General features: G+C 33.5%; 1 protein-coding gene and 1 long non-coding RNA gene across 2 annotated transcripts; one reads left to right on the top strand and one right to left on the bottom strand.

Moving 5' to 3' along the window:
• Nucleotides 1-3,289: 3,289 nt before the first annotated feature.
• LOC127713107 (uncharacterized) lies at nt 3,290-14,196 on the top strand. Its single transcript, XM_052219743.1, has 3 exons — nt 3,290-3,781; nt 10,966-11,089; nt 12,622-14,196. The coding sequence occupies exons 1-3, from the start codon at nt 3,645-3,647 to the stop codon at nt 13,261-13,263; spliced, it is 903 nt and encodes a 300-aa protein (XP_052075703.1). The 5' UTR covers nt 3,290-3,644; the 3' UTR covers nt 13,264-14,196.
• A 3,132-nt stretch (nt 14,197-17,328) lies between these two features.
• Nucleotides 17,329-18,101, bottom strand: LOC127713113 (uncharacterized). Its single transcript, XR_007987458.1, has 2 exons — nt 17,786-18,101; nt 17,329-17,529 (listed from the first exon to the last, which is right to left on the bottom strand). It is a non-coding gene; the product is annotated as an uncharacterized LOC127713113 (long non-coding RNA).
• Nucleotides 18,102-18,556: the final 455 nt, after the last annotated feature.

Below are 18,556 nucleotides of genomic sequence, written 5' to 3'. Positions count from 1 at the left end.
AGAAAAACTGTTCAAGTCGAAAAGTATACATTTAAGTTAAGTCTAGCTTAAATATTTAATTACGCTAGTGTCATTACGTGGTCCCTCGTTGTAGACGACTGTCCTGCAAGAATGGTTCCGTAGTAACGATTTTCTATACTTTCCTCACAAATCTTTTGATGTTTGGCTTCAGAATATAAATGTGGCATACACTTGGTATTATAGGGCACTAGGTTTTACTGAAGATACGTCAAAACAAAACACTTTGTAACCTTCTATAAGTGTTTTTTTTAATTTTGATATCTTATGGCGGCCATCTTGGAAAAAGCCGCCATTTTGAAATTTCAAGTTGGGTCCATAGCTTATATTGTTCGAAGCACCCAGCACTACACATGACAACTTTGAAGTTAAATAAGGGATTGATGATTTTGATATATTTTTGTGGTGGCCATCTTGGAAAAAGCCGCCATATTGAAATTTTAAGATGGGTTCATATATATTATTTTTCTAAACACCCAGCAATACTACCAGCCCAAATTTGTCCTTAAATTTGCCCTTATATAAATGATATATGTTGATTTTGATATTTTATGGCGACCATCTTGAATAAGGCCGCCATTTTGAAATTTCAGGTGGGTCCATAGATAATATTGTTTGAAACACCAAGAACTTCTACCATGCCAAATTTGGTGCTTTTATCATCAAACCCACAATTTTGTCACCGATCCGCTGCACTAATTCTCATCCTGAATGTGATTATAAGATCATTTGATATTATTTACTACTGGGCGTCCAGCAGCCGTCATTTAATCAATCAATGAATGAGAACAAACTACCGCGGACCGATATATAATCTGAAAGTAATCTGAAAAGTAGACTTCAAGAATGGTAATCATATGGAAAACGTTTGTTTGGTATTTTGACTTCATTTTTGTTTGTTTTTATGATACGACGAACACAAAATGATTACGACATTTAATATGCCTTATCATAAATGCTAGACCTTTAGGGTGTACTTAGGTGAAATTTAAAAAATCTAGAATATAAATTTGATACTATAAGTCAGAAGAGAGTTAAGGAACAAAATAAGCTAAAAATGTTGATAGGTTATGGAGCTCCTTTTCGAGAGTATTTAATTTTTTGAAAATTGCGGGAAAAGGCTGTCTCGGACTTTTACCTTATATTTGCATTGGTATTATTTGGGTTCCAGATCAAAAGAAAAGAAATCTAGAGTCTGCTTAAATTTTGGTAAATGACCTTTTAATAGCTATTGAAGTCTTATATGAAAAGAAAAATGGGTGTTATGGGGCAAAATATTATACCCTGTATCGTAGAGAAAAAACCAAGGAGTCCGAACATTTGACAAAAATTCCTAAACCTCACCTATAAGTACATCCTTAAGTCAAAGGTATGATTAAACAGATAGACACTTGTATTCTTGACAGAGTTTCTATACAGTGTTATATGTATACAGATTAATACATTATCCAGAGACTCCCATATATATATCTGCCCGGTACGTTAATCGAGGGTTTATATGGGTCGAGGGATGATACCCGGCCGATATGGAAAATGACATGTATTAATTTTTTTATCATATACTACAGATGTACGAATGCATCCAGGCTGATAACCCCATACCAACCCGGCCACGTGACTTCACATAAGGGCTGATATGGGTTATCAGCCTGGGTGTGAATTTATGACTAGTTTACGTCCGTTCGTTGTACGCATATGCAAAAACTGTCATATAAATGCTAGCTTTAAACAAGATATTTACAAAAATGTACGTAATGTTTCATACAGTCATCAATTCAGGTTGCCCGTGGACAACATCTTTTACTTTAATCTATTACTATGTTTAATAAGGTGGAAACGTATCTCCAAGTCACTAAATGAACACATTTTTTTTTCTATTTTTTTATATACATGCAAGCCAACCCTGTATTTTATGTATGACTGTGTATGTGTGTATTACAAGTTACTTCAAAATTTTATAAACGAATAAATTAATTAATAGATAATTCACTAAAATACAAACATTGGCAAGAAAAGAAAAAAAAAGTTTTGATTTTGAAAAAAAAATAATTATTAAGCTTTTAACTCTATATACATGAGCATGACAATTAAAAAAAATATGATGGTGATGACGACTAGACTAGTGTTAAACGTCCATTGGCAAATATTACACGCACATCAGAACACGAACAGGTGATATTTATAAGAACCTGCTGAGTACCATACAAAGAAAAACACTGGTTTGGTTCTTGCTCACTTGAATGTGTGTGTGGTTTTAAAAAAATCTTTATTAAAGTTTATTTTACACAAAGAATAGGTAGAAGATACAAAACATGTTATTATAAACTGACGAAAAACAGAAAACATCACAGTAAGAAAAATTGAGAATCGACAAACTGCAGTCCCTAAAACACACACAAAGAATAATTGAGTAACACGAACCAAATAAAAATACCGGGTTTAACTGGACAAACACCCTGAAATTGCTGTTAAAATAATCTTTGCATATGAGATTTCAATGTACGGAAAAATAATGATTCAAATATACAATTTTGTGACACATCGATTGTCTTGCTGTATCGTGGAACCATCGAGTTCGGAAGATCGTGAGTTCCATTGAAGGCCGATTCATTCTGCATGTAAAGACATTAACATTTATAGTTGCTGTTTCTCCGCCAAGCACGCGGCATGTTAGCCTGAGGTCCTGGCTCACTGCTTGCTAACGCTGTCGCGCTATCGACGAAGTATACAACATTGGACCAAGATACCAGGCTAGCGGCATGTCGATGTGTCTAGGTGGCGTCTTCCTGCGGAAGGTTACTCGTAAAAAATACTGCTTATTTTATCGGAGTCTTGTACAAAAATGATTATTTTCTGATTAAATCGTGAATTGTCGTCCTGAATACGCGTGTTATGTGTTTCGATGGACAATAAAGACTGATCCTTCTATTCAGATATACCAATAATATTTTCGTCAAATTCACTTTAGCCTAGGTAAAAGCTTTAAAACATCTTTTGAAAATATGCGGAAAAAATATGAAGATTTTTTAGAAAATGCAAACATCTTTCTCCTCTGGCCATGGATTATAAACAGTTTTTCACCTAATGTAATAACGCTGATAATCGAATTTATTACACAAGCCGTAAATTAATTAGCTTGCTTATTGTGCAGATTGGTGCAAGCTGGCAATAATTCTCCCTGTAAAACAGACATAAACAATCGTTTTCACAACCACGTCCCATACACAAAATATGTTACCATAGCAACAATATAATTGAGAAAGTCATTCGAAATGTGAAGGAGATATCATATCACTCTTTCATTTCAATCCGTTACAAACGCGTGAATAACTGTGTACATAAAATATCACCGCCCAAAGTTGTCCTGAGAGTTTATATAAAAATCCTTTTATCTGGGAACAGTTTGATATTAATAGTTTGTGTACGGTTAAGAATGTCCAATAACAAAAGTATTTAAACGATAGTGAGGTTAATATTGACTGAGAAAAATTTGCACTCCACAGTCGGGACGACGGAGCGACCATAATGACTTGAATATGACATTTATGGATTAATTGTTTGACCTTTTGAGAAAATGACGACCTATAGAGAATTCCGATTGTTTTTGTAATCTGGAAACTAGCATTATGCGGATACCAGGAGAGGAATACGAACGAATATGTAGCTTCCACGGCTGGCTAATACCTCCGAAGGTTGTCTTAGCATTCATTTCGTTTGGAAGTCTTTTTGTTTTCCTTGGAACCGTGTTTCTTGCCGTTGGAAGGTATGTAGACCAAGAAAAAACTTTGTTTTAAATTTATAGATTATTAAATGTCTCACAATTCTGAAAAGTATTTAATGTTTATTTACTTGAACATGTTGAACATGCATCAATATCTCAAACCATTCCCGGCAGTTTTGTGTATGGTACATTGTAAGTTAAAAGCACAACTCTAAAGAATTCGCCCTACCCCTTTTCTAAGGACTTGACAAACAGTGACGTATTTTTAATACGTCAAATATTTTTGTTATAGAAAGTCAACTTTTGTATTTAATGTACTGGATGAATATTAGTTGGTTAAAATATTCTCAATGCTTCCAAAAAATTTAATGTGAATGTTTTCCAATTGGTATCCCCCCTCTTTTTACATTTCAGCGATTAAAACAACAATTATTAAGAGTCCTTTAATGTTTTGTATGAAAGAAAGATCTATCTTTACACAGAAACCAAACTCGTATTTAATGTCAATATTTTTATCTATAAAAGTAGGTTAGAAAAAACATTAAATATCAATACACAATGACCGAGGGTAAATATTTTATTTTTATCTATTAATAAAATCGGAATATCAGCTGTGTTGATTTTGACCACGGGGTATTTGCTTTTTGTGGTATATTGTTTATTGCATATCAATAACATACAAGTGTAGTAAACATTGTAATAAAAATAACACATGCTTCATAAACACGACGTGGTTACCAGCATATAAAATGGTATATAAATTAAAGTTTGGTAAAAGTAAAAGCGGTTTTGCAATTAAATTTTAAAAGTTTTGTGTAAGCGGTTTTGCATATGAAAATTTTTAAAAGTAGTTTTGCATTGAAAAGTTTGTAAAATCGGTTTTGCATGAACTCATGTACAGTGTAGCATCTACTAAATAAAGACGCAAATATTTTTGTTGTTCTATGCACCTGTCTGTTTTTGAAGACTGCACGGTGACCTCTCAGTTGTCTTTCGGATTTTTTGAGTCGATAGGTTGCGATCTGGTTGACGTATACCCAACATCTTTTTTTTCAATAATAATAATAAAAAGCTAGGAAATTAGCAAGATATGAAAAAAGTTCCGTTATTGCTATTTGTACTCTTCGGTTAAGAAAGTCAGACACTCTCATGCAGCTTTAAAAAAAAAAGAAAATCCGAACAAAATATTTGGATGAAAGGCATGTTTTACTTTGGCATTTAATTACCTATCCAACTAATGTATCCGTTATCCAACCTGTCAATTACTGCTTTCTACACGTAAAATTATACAACACACTACAATAACCAAACCAATTGGCGAGCTTTAATTACACCTATCTCCTATGGGGGTCAGGCTAATGTAATTGATTTGCTCATTAACATGAAATTTATCACCACTTAAAGTGTGATGTGATTATACATCTCCGGGGAGACTAATCATAGCTTTGTTGTCAGGGAAATCGCACAATCTGATCAAAATCACTTGTATTATTGGTTACTTCAGGTATAGCAAACCTAATTTGTTTGTAAACATGAATATTGTCTTAATGATAGACACACATTGTAAAGTTTCTATATGTAAATTATGTATATGCACACTTGTGCATGTGTTAAGGTCACGACCGGGACGACATTTCTAGTATGTCAACAATGCGTGCATATTTCTTCTAACTGTTATAAGGTGATCGATGACTTGTTTTGCATTCCTGCACCATGATGGTGACGATGCTTGGATATTGCCGGTTTATTTTTACTTTATTTTATTTTATTTAACTTTACTGAAGACTTGAACTAGACGAGTGGTCATAGAAGAAAAAAACGCAAAAACTACAAAAAGTTGGTGTTGTTGTATATAAAAATAAGGAGATGAGGTATGATTGCCAATGAGACAATTATCCACCACGTATTAAGCATTGAAGCTACAAAGAGGAATTAATTAACGTCTTCCCAGGTTGGAGCTACTATACTACATGTACTACACGTGTGTTTATTAAAAGTTTAAAAAGATTAAAAAAAAATTGTTATCCGATACGCATTCTTTCAGGAAATTGTCCTTTGTCCCAAGACAGTTATCTATGTTTACCTCGTTAACTTCCGTTTTAAGTTTCGATGAGTTAACTTTAAGTCTAATAAATATCTCGTAGAGGACATTTGGCTTTTGGTTTATGTAATAACCCATGGTGCATATATCAGTAATCATATACGTTTGTACTATTCCATCTAGAGCCCCAAAGTCAGTCAGAACACACTACGTTAGTGTTTATTCACATCAGGTTTCAAAGATTATACTTGTGACTAAGGCATGTCTTTGATAGCTCGAAGATTGATGACAAACCCTTGTACAGACCGATTACTGAGCGTGATACAGATGAAGAATGTTGATATTATTCCGTAATTACCACGAGAATAAAGAAATGCACGTGGAACACGTGCAAAATGTGATCTGCACTTTGTCAGTTTTCCAAACATTTCTTGGTGTAATAGTTTTTTACCTTTGTATATTTTTATGCAGGCATGATTAAAAAAATTGTTTAAACATTTTGATATCGGTATTTCATATAAGCATCGAATTATCGAAGTTAATCGTTCTTTGCATGTTACAACGGTGTATGAACAAACTTTCCGGGAGATTTTATGTGCTTATTTAAAAATTTGGCGAGCAGGAAATAGGACAGACTCAGTATATTGTTTCTTTTCAATTTGAACTAATTTAAAGGATGAGAAGTGTAAAAGTGCCAATCGAAGAGACGGTAAACATTATTCCTCCACCCTTCACTCCACATATAGTTCTGTCGCCTATATATGTTAGTATGTGTAGATCCTATCCTTTTCCAGATATTTGATAAAAACAAGTTCAGAAATGTTTCAAACGTTTTATTTTTTTGCTTTCTATACTTTTTGTCTCGAGTGCACCTAACGAATGGTTAATCGAAAAAGCCCAATTTTTAACACCCTATTACCAGCTATTGATACTCATATACTGCAGAAAAAATAGGTGACACACGGATCAAATCTGCCGGACATGATGGCAAAATCCATTAGAGTCACAATGGTAAATCAGAACCATAGAAAAAAATCTGTTGTACACGAAATAAAAAACAACTGTTTTGAATGCCAATCTTACTGCATCTGTTTATTGGGTAGGGGTTTTGCACAGGTACATGACGTAAATCATTCTATACTTTTTTAAACCATCGACTCTTGCAAAAACGATTGCTGTAAATTTTGTTAATTTATCGATACAAACTTTAAAGGGATCCTTTTCGTAAGGATGGCAAACTAATTTAAACAAGTCATTCATGTCATAAAAATATAGATTTTTGTATGTATCATAGCCCATTTGCAAACGCGAAATAAATCAAGTGAGAGTAGATTTTTTTTGGGTGGCAATTTGAGCATTTGGGATCAGAAGGATTTTAAAAATAAATGGCATGGCATTTCAATTGACATAATAGATAATCCATACAAAGACATCTTAACAAAATAAATATCCTTACCAAAATGTTGGAAATATGTGTGCACGAAAATGTCTCACTAAACACAAATAATCGTTTCTCGTCATGATTGAAAATAAATGTTCGCGTGTGAAAACATCTTAAAAGTCTGCCTCTCCTCGAACCCTCTTGAATAATATGCACTCCTAATTCTGCACTTGTGTTTGTTTTAAGGGGACTACTATATAAATTAACATTGTCGAAATGAGTCAGTGACTACGAGGTCGATTGTGGACGAAGACTCTGCTTGACCACCCAATCTGTTGATTCTGTTGCAAATTAGCCTTGTCCTAGTAACGTTGATATTGGAATATGTCCAGTGGCGTTTATAACTGTGTAAACAAGTAAATAAACTAGATATATTTATGTCAGTGTATCTATCTTGAGATGTAATCTTGACAGGTAGATGATGAAGACGATTACCTTGTTTCTCCTCAGGTGTCGACAATTACTTGTATGTAACAACTATATCATTCTTTTTCATTGCAATATTCGTATATTTTTAGAAAGCAACGCGATATTTGTGTGTCGTAGTTAATCTTAGTGTGTAATATGGACTACTGGGGCCGGTTGTTCAACTTGTCCTTAACTTGAGTTTATCGTTACATTTAACGTAGAGATGAGTAACAGGTTTTAGACTAAACGACAAGTTGAACAACTAAACCCCGATGAATATCCTTTTAAGATCTGATTGATTGATTAATGCTGTGTACTAAACATCCAGGGGCAAACATTTCATGCATTTTCAAGACGCGAACAAATTAATATTAAATACAATAGGTAGGACCTGTAATGGGGGTCGATCTGGATGAAGCGCGGGAAATTTGGGCTGCCACTGGAAAATTAAGGTATATTGGATAGGGACATATATTTAGCCTAGCAACAGGCTACCTATGAGTTATTGCAAGGGTTCTTGACGTGCAGAGAGCATGTTACTCTCTATACGATGCATCAGATTTGACGTCCACAATCTGACGGGACGTGGCTGCGTATTTATACATCCTTCACAACCAAACGGACGCCACACTTTGGAAAGAGTTTTACTGTCGGTGGGACGAAGACCAAAAGTTACCATATTTCTATTCCCAAGTAACCTGTGGGGACTTTAAAATCTGGAGACGTCTCATTGGCAATCTTCTTATTATTAAATAAGATTTGTGCATACTGCAGAGAAAGCAGGAGTATAAATCATAGATTTCTGTTTATTTTGATACTTATATATGAACTTTCAATCGCGGTTCTTTATATCTTGAATTATAAAGAAACATAAAAAAGAATTAAACAAGTAAAAAGTGTAGCAATTCAGTTTTATCTGAAAAAAATCTCTAATAAAGTATATCTAACACTAGTTTTTATAAAATGAAATTCAATTCAATTGATGTATATGAGTTCATATTAAAAGAAGAATTCATTGGTTTTTATCTCTGATAATTTGATAGAACTGATGATACAGCATTTGTCTGTTTGCCAAAATTGACTCCAAGTAGCCGTATACAAATTGCCTATTGCTTCTTCCATGACAACCATGTGTTTTATGAATGATATTGCAAACAGTACTGCAGTTTAATAGGCGATAGGTCAACTACCTATGTATTAGATCAGTAACAGAAATGCGATATTAAGTTATGCATCCAGATAAAAACATCGAATACAAATTCCTTTTCACCAACAACCAGCTCAGCGTTCTGTTTTGTGTATTAACAACTTCTATATGGAACTGTTTACCGTCCTGGGCTTCATTGTGACGGTCGTCTGTAACTTACCGGAACTTAAAAACAGTCATTGATTTACTTTCTTAGTTTGTCCCGGGATCATGAGTAGCTCTTGCATTGGCGGATCCTGGGGGTGGGGGTCAGGGGGTTGGACACTCCTCCTTTTTTTATTTTTTTTTAAGTTATGTGAACGTTCCATGGTGTTCTGGGTTGTAACAGCCCCCCCCCTTTCAAAATAGATCTGAAACCGCGCCTGTCTTGAATAATGCTCTAAAAATTAAGTACAAGTTTACAGAGAAACATACAATATCAATCAAAACAAATACAATACAGTTGAAGGTAAAAAAAAAAATGCAAAAATGTGTTATTGTAAAATGAAGTATAAGATAATAATTGAGAATAAAAATGTTTAGGGGACCACTGGAAATTTTTTAGACATTTCACTTTTTATTCTTCTGATTTATATGGCGATTATACGTTCGAGGCAATTTAGAGCTCGACATACGATAAATAGGTCAATATACGTTTAATAACACACAAGTTTCTATATCCGATATAGAAACTTATTTGTTATTAAAAACCGTAGATATATGTATGACCCACATATCTTTTTATTATAATCAAAATAAACAGACATGTTTTCTCAATGATAAGAGACACACATTTTATGTATTCATAGCGAGGAGGTGTTATTTATACTATATTAACAAGATATGACAATAAGGTTTAATACTACAACAGTTCTTAACAACATTATGTTTTGCTTTAAATGAAAGCTACACATACAGTACAAATGTCAGTATCATTACTTTTCAAAATGAAACTAAATTTTCTTGTTCAGATATATCAACAAATGATGAAACTATAATAATTAAATTACAAAAGAGTATATTTCTATATTAAATTGCAATTATCTAATAATACAGGAACTTCGTTTCATAAGAGGGAATCTTAGAGATTTTTATGACTGTTTGGGGTGGGGCGTGGGAGATATCTTTTCTAGCGAATATATTTCATCAAACCCAGACTGGCAATGACATTTGCGTCTAATTGACACAGGAATACTTTTCTTAATTTGTTCACTTTTGTCATAGATTCTAGTTTGAAGTTGTCAATCTGTCCCAATATTTCTGTACTCTTTTTTTATGCCATTTTTCTCTTCTTTATTTATTTAATTTGCCCTTTGTTCTCTATTCTTAACATATTGTTGTCAATATAATGGAATTTTATGCGACTGTCTTACAAATGAGAGGTTAATCTAACTATAAAACCAGGTTTAATCCACCATTTTGTACATAAGGAAATGTCTGTTCCAAGTCAGGAATATGACAGTTGTTTTCCATTCGTTTGATGTGTTTGAGCTTTTGATTTTGCCATTTGATAAGGGATTTTCCTATTTGAATTTTCCTTGGAGTTCGGAATTTTTGTTATTTTACTTTATATTTTAGCACCCCATTATAATCCATTCCTTATTTTGTTCACTCTATTCTTCATTTGGTTGGCCCATTTTTTTCTGTACTCTTTGACCATCATTCTCTAATCTGTAAACACGATCCAGACCCTCAACAATGGGCCAACATTTTATTTGGTTGATGGTTTTATGTGTTTAAATAATTAGTGGTTAATTTGTTTTATTGCAATTTGCTGTTTTTGAAATCAGGTATGCACATTTTAGACGAGAAAAAATTTAACACTGAAGCAAAATGGACCTACTTGAAAAGAGTATTCAGAAAACTGTAATAGACACAGTAACTTTGCTTTAAAGCAGGTGACCTTCGGACCCTTAAATGAGTTTAAGTAAGGTTTCTTCAGAGTGGCACTCGCCTAACATTGGACATATGATTAAATGTCCCAATTCCTACTGAACGTGGCTGCGTATTTATACATTTAACACAGCCAAATGGAACCTTTCTTAGTACGTGTCTGTATGTCGGAAAGAGAAAAGAGAAATTGTTTATGTAAAAGATAAGTCTAAATGATTTACCAATATATCTGTAACATAACTTTGTTTCTTTTCCAGCCCTTTAACAATTCCTGGAGGTATTTTATTGGCTATTGGACTTATATTAGTGTTGGTCAGTATAGCTCTGTGTTTACATTCATGTTTCGTGGTGAGGCTGAGGGATCAGGAAACCCAAACGTTTGTAAGTACAATTTACTGTATAATACCTTCTACAGGTACGACGGTCTGGATGGGGTTAACAGAATAGAAAATAATAGGCAAAAAGTGCAGACTAAAGGGCAAAAAAAAACCCAAGGAATAGAGAAAGCAGGCCAGATAAATAAAGAATAGAGAATAATGAGGTGCTGAAATATAAAGCACAGAGAATAGTGACAAAAAAAGAATAAAGAAAAAAATAGACACGTGTCTGTCCCATATGTCAAGCTCTAAATCGTCATTAGTCTTTACAAGTTGTGTATAAAGTAAACATAAACAATAAAAAATCTGCCATCATCACCAGAATCGCCAAATGATGAAAAACATTGATGCATGCATGACATACGACAACCAAAGGATTCTAAAAAAAAGCACAGCGTAATAATTAGGAAATGAAAATTCATTTTAAAATAGTGAACAGCAATTATGACAAGGTTGCATTTATTCCAGAAACAGCAGATTAGTTTTTTTATATGAAATTCGCACTCACTTATACACTTAGAAAAATTTCCACTAACGGAAGCAATTATGACGGTTTCCAGGGGCTACGATCAGTACTTCACTAACATACTGAAATACAACTATATACGTCATGTTGCAATTGTTACCTAGTGACGGTGACAAGAGATAAACAAGTGACTGTCTGTTTTAGATTTAATTTGCGTAAAGTCAAAATTTCAAAACCTATCAATATGCCAGGAAGAAAAGGACACTAAATTAAAAACTGGGTCGATACCGCTGCTTGTGGACTGTTAGACCACTAGGGTATCAATAACTCAGTAGTTAGTGCTTCGGTACTGACATGATTATAACATATTTAAAAAAAAATCCCCGTTGATTGATTGAGAAATTATTAAGAAACAACGATTTCAACTCCCTCAGGCAAAGTTGGCCTTCGATGGATTTGGCTATTTCTCTTAGGTTCCATTTTCTCTTAATGTTGCTATGTATATATTACTGGTTCCCAAATGCTTATGTTTGAATGTTCCTGGTGAATGTAAATATAGAAAAGCTCTTCGGAATACTATGATATTTTCATCATCTATAAGAATATAAATTATGCATGTTTGACACCAATTTTTAACATTAAAATTATCCTTGTTCATCAATTGTTTCTAACAAACTACACATTTGCATATAATGTTTCTATATATTTGAACCAAATAATGAATTGAGAACAAACATAATATCACTTAAGTTCAAATGTCAATTGGCCCATTAAATATCCCAAATAATTGTTTACACTCTCAAAAGATTTTTGTTTTGTTTTGGTTTGTTTTGTTTTGTTTTGTTTTGTTTTGTTTTGTTTTATTTTGTTTTGTTTTGTTTTGTTTTGTTTTGTATTTACTTCAAACCATAAAAAACCGTTTTGTTTTGTTTTTGTTTTTACTTCACACCATAAAAAAACAAACGGACGCAAAAAAGAAAAGCTAAACATTGCTTCAAGTTGTATACACACTGGTAATAATAGCAAGAAAAAGAAGTGTCAAAAATTTATATAAAACGTTTTTATTTCAGGATGGTATACACGTCATTGCTCCGGAGAAAGTAGATCAGCCAGATTTCATTCCAACATATGCTGTCATTGACAAAAAGCCACCACCTTCACCATCTAGTCTAAAAAATGGACGCAGTGGCTCGTCTTATCCAAAGAAATACGTTACATTGAACACTCGTCCAGAATACCAGACCTCTAGAGACAGAACTATTCCAATGGAATATTACACATCTAATAAGCCTGCTCCACCTCCTTATGGGTACCCGAATCCAAAATATCCCGCTCAGAATGGCTACGCAAATTATGACTATCCAAAGTCTACTCATGGTGGAGGACCATTGCAACCATCGCAGCCGACACCTTACAGCACGTTGACACAACGAGATCACATGACTAATCAACCAATAAGATCAGGCCCGCAAGTTCAAAGGTCTTTCAGTGAAGACTATGATAACACATTTGACACTACGCCGATGATGTCATATTCAAGTCATGGCAGCTCAGGTCAAACATGGCGTAGTATGAACGACGATATTCCAGAGCCTCAACCATTGGTTTATCCATCCGAAAGACGACCAATGACATTTCAACAGCAATCGTCGTCTAAAATGAGTATTTATGATAATGTTCAATTTGGATTGGATAAAATTGGTAATGAATGATGAATATCGTGTGTAGCTATGATCATATCGACTTTAATACTCACTTTCCAAATTGATTTGTGGCAGCAATTATATAAACTGTTCACAATTTGTTCATGAACATAAGTGCCTCTGAAATGCTGATTTCAACTGATGAAATGGCAAAAGAGTTAGCTTTCGCTTTTAAAGATATATCTGTTGGTAGTTGGCGTTTATTAAGCTTTTATATGTCTCATTTATGTTATTTAGCAAATCGTTACTGCTAAGATGGAAAATCTACACTGAACTCAAATATACCAGTAAAGTTTATAAATCTGACAAAGTATGAAATATGGCGAGAATGCACTTTACTCCGCGGGTTGCTGCTGTTTGATTTTCATGAATTTCATCTATTTAAAGATGTTCTATGTATAATTATTATAGTCTCATGAATCATTATGTGCAGCAAGAACAAAAAGAACATCTGTCTATATCAATTAACCGTTTAAGAATGTGATGCATTTTAGGAAATATTTTCAAAAGTGCTGACCGAAACGTGTGATTGGACAACATCATCCTGAAAATGGATTACCAACCAATGGAGTGGCGTCAATTACGTCATGTAATACGACCAATTTAAGTCACTACAATATACTACTATATTCTGAAGGAGATTTATGGACAATAGAAATTAGTTCATTCTAGCTTTCAGGCGTGCACACAATAAAGTTACCCACAATTTTTAAGATTCTGAAAGAGAACCATGCATAGACAATATAATTGGTGCATTCTTACCGTCGAAACGAGTTGCGAAAAGTATAATTATTCTGTTCTCTGTGCAGATATACTGAGTTTACAATTATGTATTTATACTGCTTGTAAAATCATCTAGACAATTATCACAATAAATTTGTCTGTGATTTTACCATTTAAAGGAGCAAACTACCAATTAAAGCTTTTATAAAGTTTTGAAAATATGTGTTCAGAACTGCCATTTAGAATTTATCTGGAAATATCAATCAATTTTTAAGAAACATTTTTCATTGCTTACATGCGCGTGATGTAGGTAATTTGGTCTCTGGTGCAAAGTCGTCTCATTGGCATTCATACAGCATCTTTATCAGCATTTTTAACTAGATATACAAATTTTCGTTTCACAATGTCACTACTTTATTCAGCAATACATATTTATATGTAACTTGTAAGCATTTTATCATATGTTTGAAAACCGATATTTGCAAGAAGTTGTTTTATGGCAATAAGTCATCGTCAAATTCATTTATTGATTTCATTATTTTGAAGTCAATTTCTTCAAATATTTCATCATGTTATGGTTAAATTATAATTTCATTCTTTCGTTATTGTTTAAAACAATCTGGTACCAGATTAGAGAAAGGATCAGTAGAAAAAACATCCACAAAAGTGTGCCTGTTTTATCACATTAAATACTAGTAGACGGCATTACAGCTGTAGAATTGATATTGTATCATATACATTGAATTCTTGTATTCAAAGGATCGTCCTGAACATGCATGAAATATTTGCCACTGGACGTTAAGCAACCAACAATCAATCAATCATATATTCGAAGGATATTTACTAGTTTTTCAACCCTTCAAACAAATATTTACAGATCTAAACACGTGCCTGTGTCGATAATATCGTAGGTGGAGAATCACATTCAAGCATCAACAGCACAACACACGAACAAGAGTTGTGTCCTATCAATTGCGATGTTCATTCATTGCAATGTATAAAACAATTAAGCTTGAAAAAAGATCTGTTTGATTAGAGCATTTCATAAAAATTTGCTGCAAGCTGGAGTCTGGTTGAAATAAAGACCGCTATCACATTTCCTCGATCAGTAAGCCGCGAATTTACGACAAACCCCCACATTTGGCATATGTTTTTTTTAAGGTCCAGATCAAGATGAACACGTTTACTGTTAATTTCAAGTTGTGTTACCTCACAACGGAAGCAACCAGTGATATTAATTAACCAACACTTCAACTAAAACACCTTAAACTCTAACTCAAACCTGACACGTAAGTCGGAACTGACGGACGGACTCCCAGACCGGAGAACATAAGGTACGCCCTCTTATTATCTGCATTGATTTATCAAGATTCCATTGGGTAAGTAAAAATTATGACACGTGTAATTTCATGGTTCAACTTGGGTCAGCATCGGTTAACTTTATATATCAGTGAAATATGTTTGCAATTACAAAATACTTAACGCAAATGTATTTTTTATTGTAAAATATTTGTTTTTAATTGTATAATATAAAAAGCAGACACATTGACAGATTTTATTACAATGAAGAACTTATTGTTCCAGAATTTTTTCGTAAGATGGTTATACAGTGCAAATACAAGAAGTCTTTTTCATTTTATAATTGAATATCTTATGTCATAATTCAAGAGGGTTTCAATGTTTCGAAGGAAAAAGAGGGGGCGCAATTGTCCGTAACTGTAAAAATAGCGCCGTCCATAACAAGACGAAAATGTTTGACGATTGCATAGTAAGAAGTAATAGTTCCTTATTTAAAAACATAAATCCGCCACTGAAAATGAAATTGATATGTTCCCACATATGTAGTAAAGGTTGCGGTAAGCAAGAGGTTTAATTTTCTAAGTTGTGTTTTATGTACTGTTGTTTGATATTTGGTTGTTTTTCGTTTTTTGTCATGACATTGTCAATATAAAAAAGAAGATGTGGTATGATTGCCAATAAGACAACTTTCCTCATGAGACCAAATGACACAGAAATTAACAACTATAGATCACCGTACGGCCTTCAACAGTGAGCATATACCATGCCGCATAGTCGGCTATAAAAGGCCCCGAAATGACAAATGTAAAACAATGCAAACGAGTTTTAAAACTAACACCCTAATTTATGTACATAAAATGAACGAAAAAAAATGATGTAACGCATCAACAAACGACAACCACTGAATTACAGGCTCCTGACTTGGGACAGGCACAAACATACATGGCGGGGTTAAACATGTTAGCCGGATCCCAACCCTCCCCCTAACCTTGGACAGTGGTGTAACAGTACAACACAAGAACGAACTATAAAAATCAGTTGAAAAAGGCTTAACTCATCAGATGGATACAAATAGAAATACATCTAACAAAAACACAGAGTGGACGTGGCCGGGAACTTGTATATCCCAACAACAAAAAGACACTAAGTACTGATATGAGAGTATGACATTGTCAGTCTGTTTTCGACTTGAGAGTTTCAATATACCCTTTGGGATCTTTCGATCTTTCGTCTCTTGCATTCACAGTCCATTTTTTGCACATGTACTTTGTTAGTACTAACACTTCAGTACTGACAATGACGTAATGTAGTACTTCGAAGCTGTTGTACTTATTTGGTACTATTATTTTACAGTATAGATTATTTGTCCTACACTCTAAAAAATGTGTTGAGAGCCTAAACACTTTCCTTAACACATTTATGAAACCGATTTTTGACATGTTTTAAATCTGAACATGTTTAATATTTAATGAGCTAACAGCCTAAACGTGTCAAGCTATAAAGTGCTTAGACTGTAAACATGTTTAGCTGTAAAGCGTTTAGACTAGAAACACGTTTAGCTAAAAAGTGCTTAGACTGTAAACATGCTTAGCTGTGAATTGTTGTATCTGGAAACATGTTTAGCTGAGAAGTGTTTTGTCTGGAAACACGTTTAGCTGTGAAGTGTTTTGAATGTAAACATGTTTAGACCATAAAGGGTCGTGAATAAACATGTTTATCATTTTATTGTGAGAAGCCGTTACTTCATTAGGCCCCAATTAAACTAATATTCCGGAAGGCTTGACTGTAAAACGTATGATAGCTCTCAATAAAATAGGTTTTCATACCATCACAAAAAGGAGCCAATGCATCAAACTAAGAAACTGGAATTTCCATATCAAATTGAATGTGACCAACACCTTTTTCAATCTCAATGAGTTTTTTCTTTAATTCAATTCACGTCATTCGACTATTGCATTTTTTCTTCATTTCAAATATTCGTAACTTTTGAAATGAAATTATCATTATACTAATTCTAGCTTTAAAAACAAAATTACAACATATAACACAAAGGAATTTATGTTATCATTTATTTCCAGTTTATCATTGAACACAATCAAAAATAAATTCATATCAAGGTACATGTACATAATATTGGCCAATCTTCTACTTGTATCCCATCCCTACAACAAAACAATTTGAAAATGTCCTGTTTTCATTTTACAGGTCAATAAGAGCTTCTCCTTTCTTAGTACCCAACTGCTGGTCAATGGCCTGAAATATAGAAAAATATTGATAAGCAACTAAGTAGAATTAATCTAAAAATATAAGAATACGAACTACAACACCAAAAAGTAAAAGCATGATTTAAGATCCAGATAACAACATTAGGACCGTGGTATAAAAACATAAATTTACTGATGAATCAATTGATATTTTTTAATATAAAACTTCTTTTCATGCTTAATATTATTCATTTGATCAAATAAATATTGGCATTTTTAAAATCAAATACCCTTTTGATTCTTACCTAGCAGCATATTTGCTACTGTTCTTTATCTCCTCTTTTAGCATGCCAAGACAGATGATGATTTCCTCTGCACTTCTCTCATCTAGAATAAAACAATACATATCAATAAAATTATAAAAAAAATCACAACCACTTATAACTATTGAAATAAACAAGCATCTTTCTATTTATTTTGAGGAAATGTTGATTGTGCATATCGGAAGTGCTTACGAAAACAATGAACTCGATATGACACTGGATTTGCGAATGATGCACCTCATCCTGATAAGACTCGGCAGATTCCGCTACCCTTCATGTTCCATTATAATCTGCCGAGGAGTACAATTATCCTCACAAACTCCTTTCCAAGAACATATATAAATAAAAAAATAAATGCAAACTTGCATGATAGAACATTAAACAACTCTTATCATCTATACACAAGATAGTTTGAACACTTAAAGCTCTTACAAGCACTTGTTTCGTGGGGTGGTACCCCCTTTTCTCTCCTGCATTGACTATACGGTAGTGTACTTGTAAATAATGCTTATAACTGTCAATAATCATTTAAAATTGGCAGTACAAAATAAAAGACAGTATAATCATAACTCCTTACCTTTCTGAATCAGTCATGTTACGGTCAGTTATGGTCAGAAGTAAACAGCGTGGCCTTTGACTTCGGGTTCTTTGTTTCTTCTTCCCGCTCAAAAATTAGCACGTGATATGAATGCCGTATTCGGCCTAAATGTGTTGTAATTCTAAACGTGTTTAGGAAAGTGTTTAAATATTGAA

The sequence above is a fragment of the Mytilus californianus genome, unplaced genomic scaffold, assembly GCF_021869535.1.
Source record: "Mytilus californianus isolate M0D057914Y unplaced genomic scaffold, xbMytCali1.0.p SCAF_8, whole genome shotgun sequence".
Taxonomy (NCBI): Eukaryota; Metazoa; Mollusca; class Bivalvia; order Mytilida; family Mytilidae; genus Mytilus; species Mytilus californianus.
Note: the sequence above shows the minus strand (reverse complement) of the source record. Positions and strands in the feature narration are given on the sequence as shown.

Bases quoted from the DNA above. Each gene is read 5' to 3' on its own strand.
- LOC127713107 (XM_052219743.1), top strand. From the start codon at position 3,645: ATGCGGATACCAGGAGAGGAATACGAACGAATATGTAGCTTCCACGGC. The intron at 3,782-10,965 runs GTATGTAGACCA...TTTCTTTTCCAG, and splicing joins GTGTTTCTTGCCGTTGGAAG to CCCTTTAACAATTCCTGGAG. The intron at 11,090-12,621 runs GTAAGTACAATT...TTTTTATTTCAG, and splicing joins ATCAGGAAACCCAAACGTTT to GATGGTATACACGTCATTGC.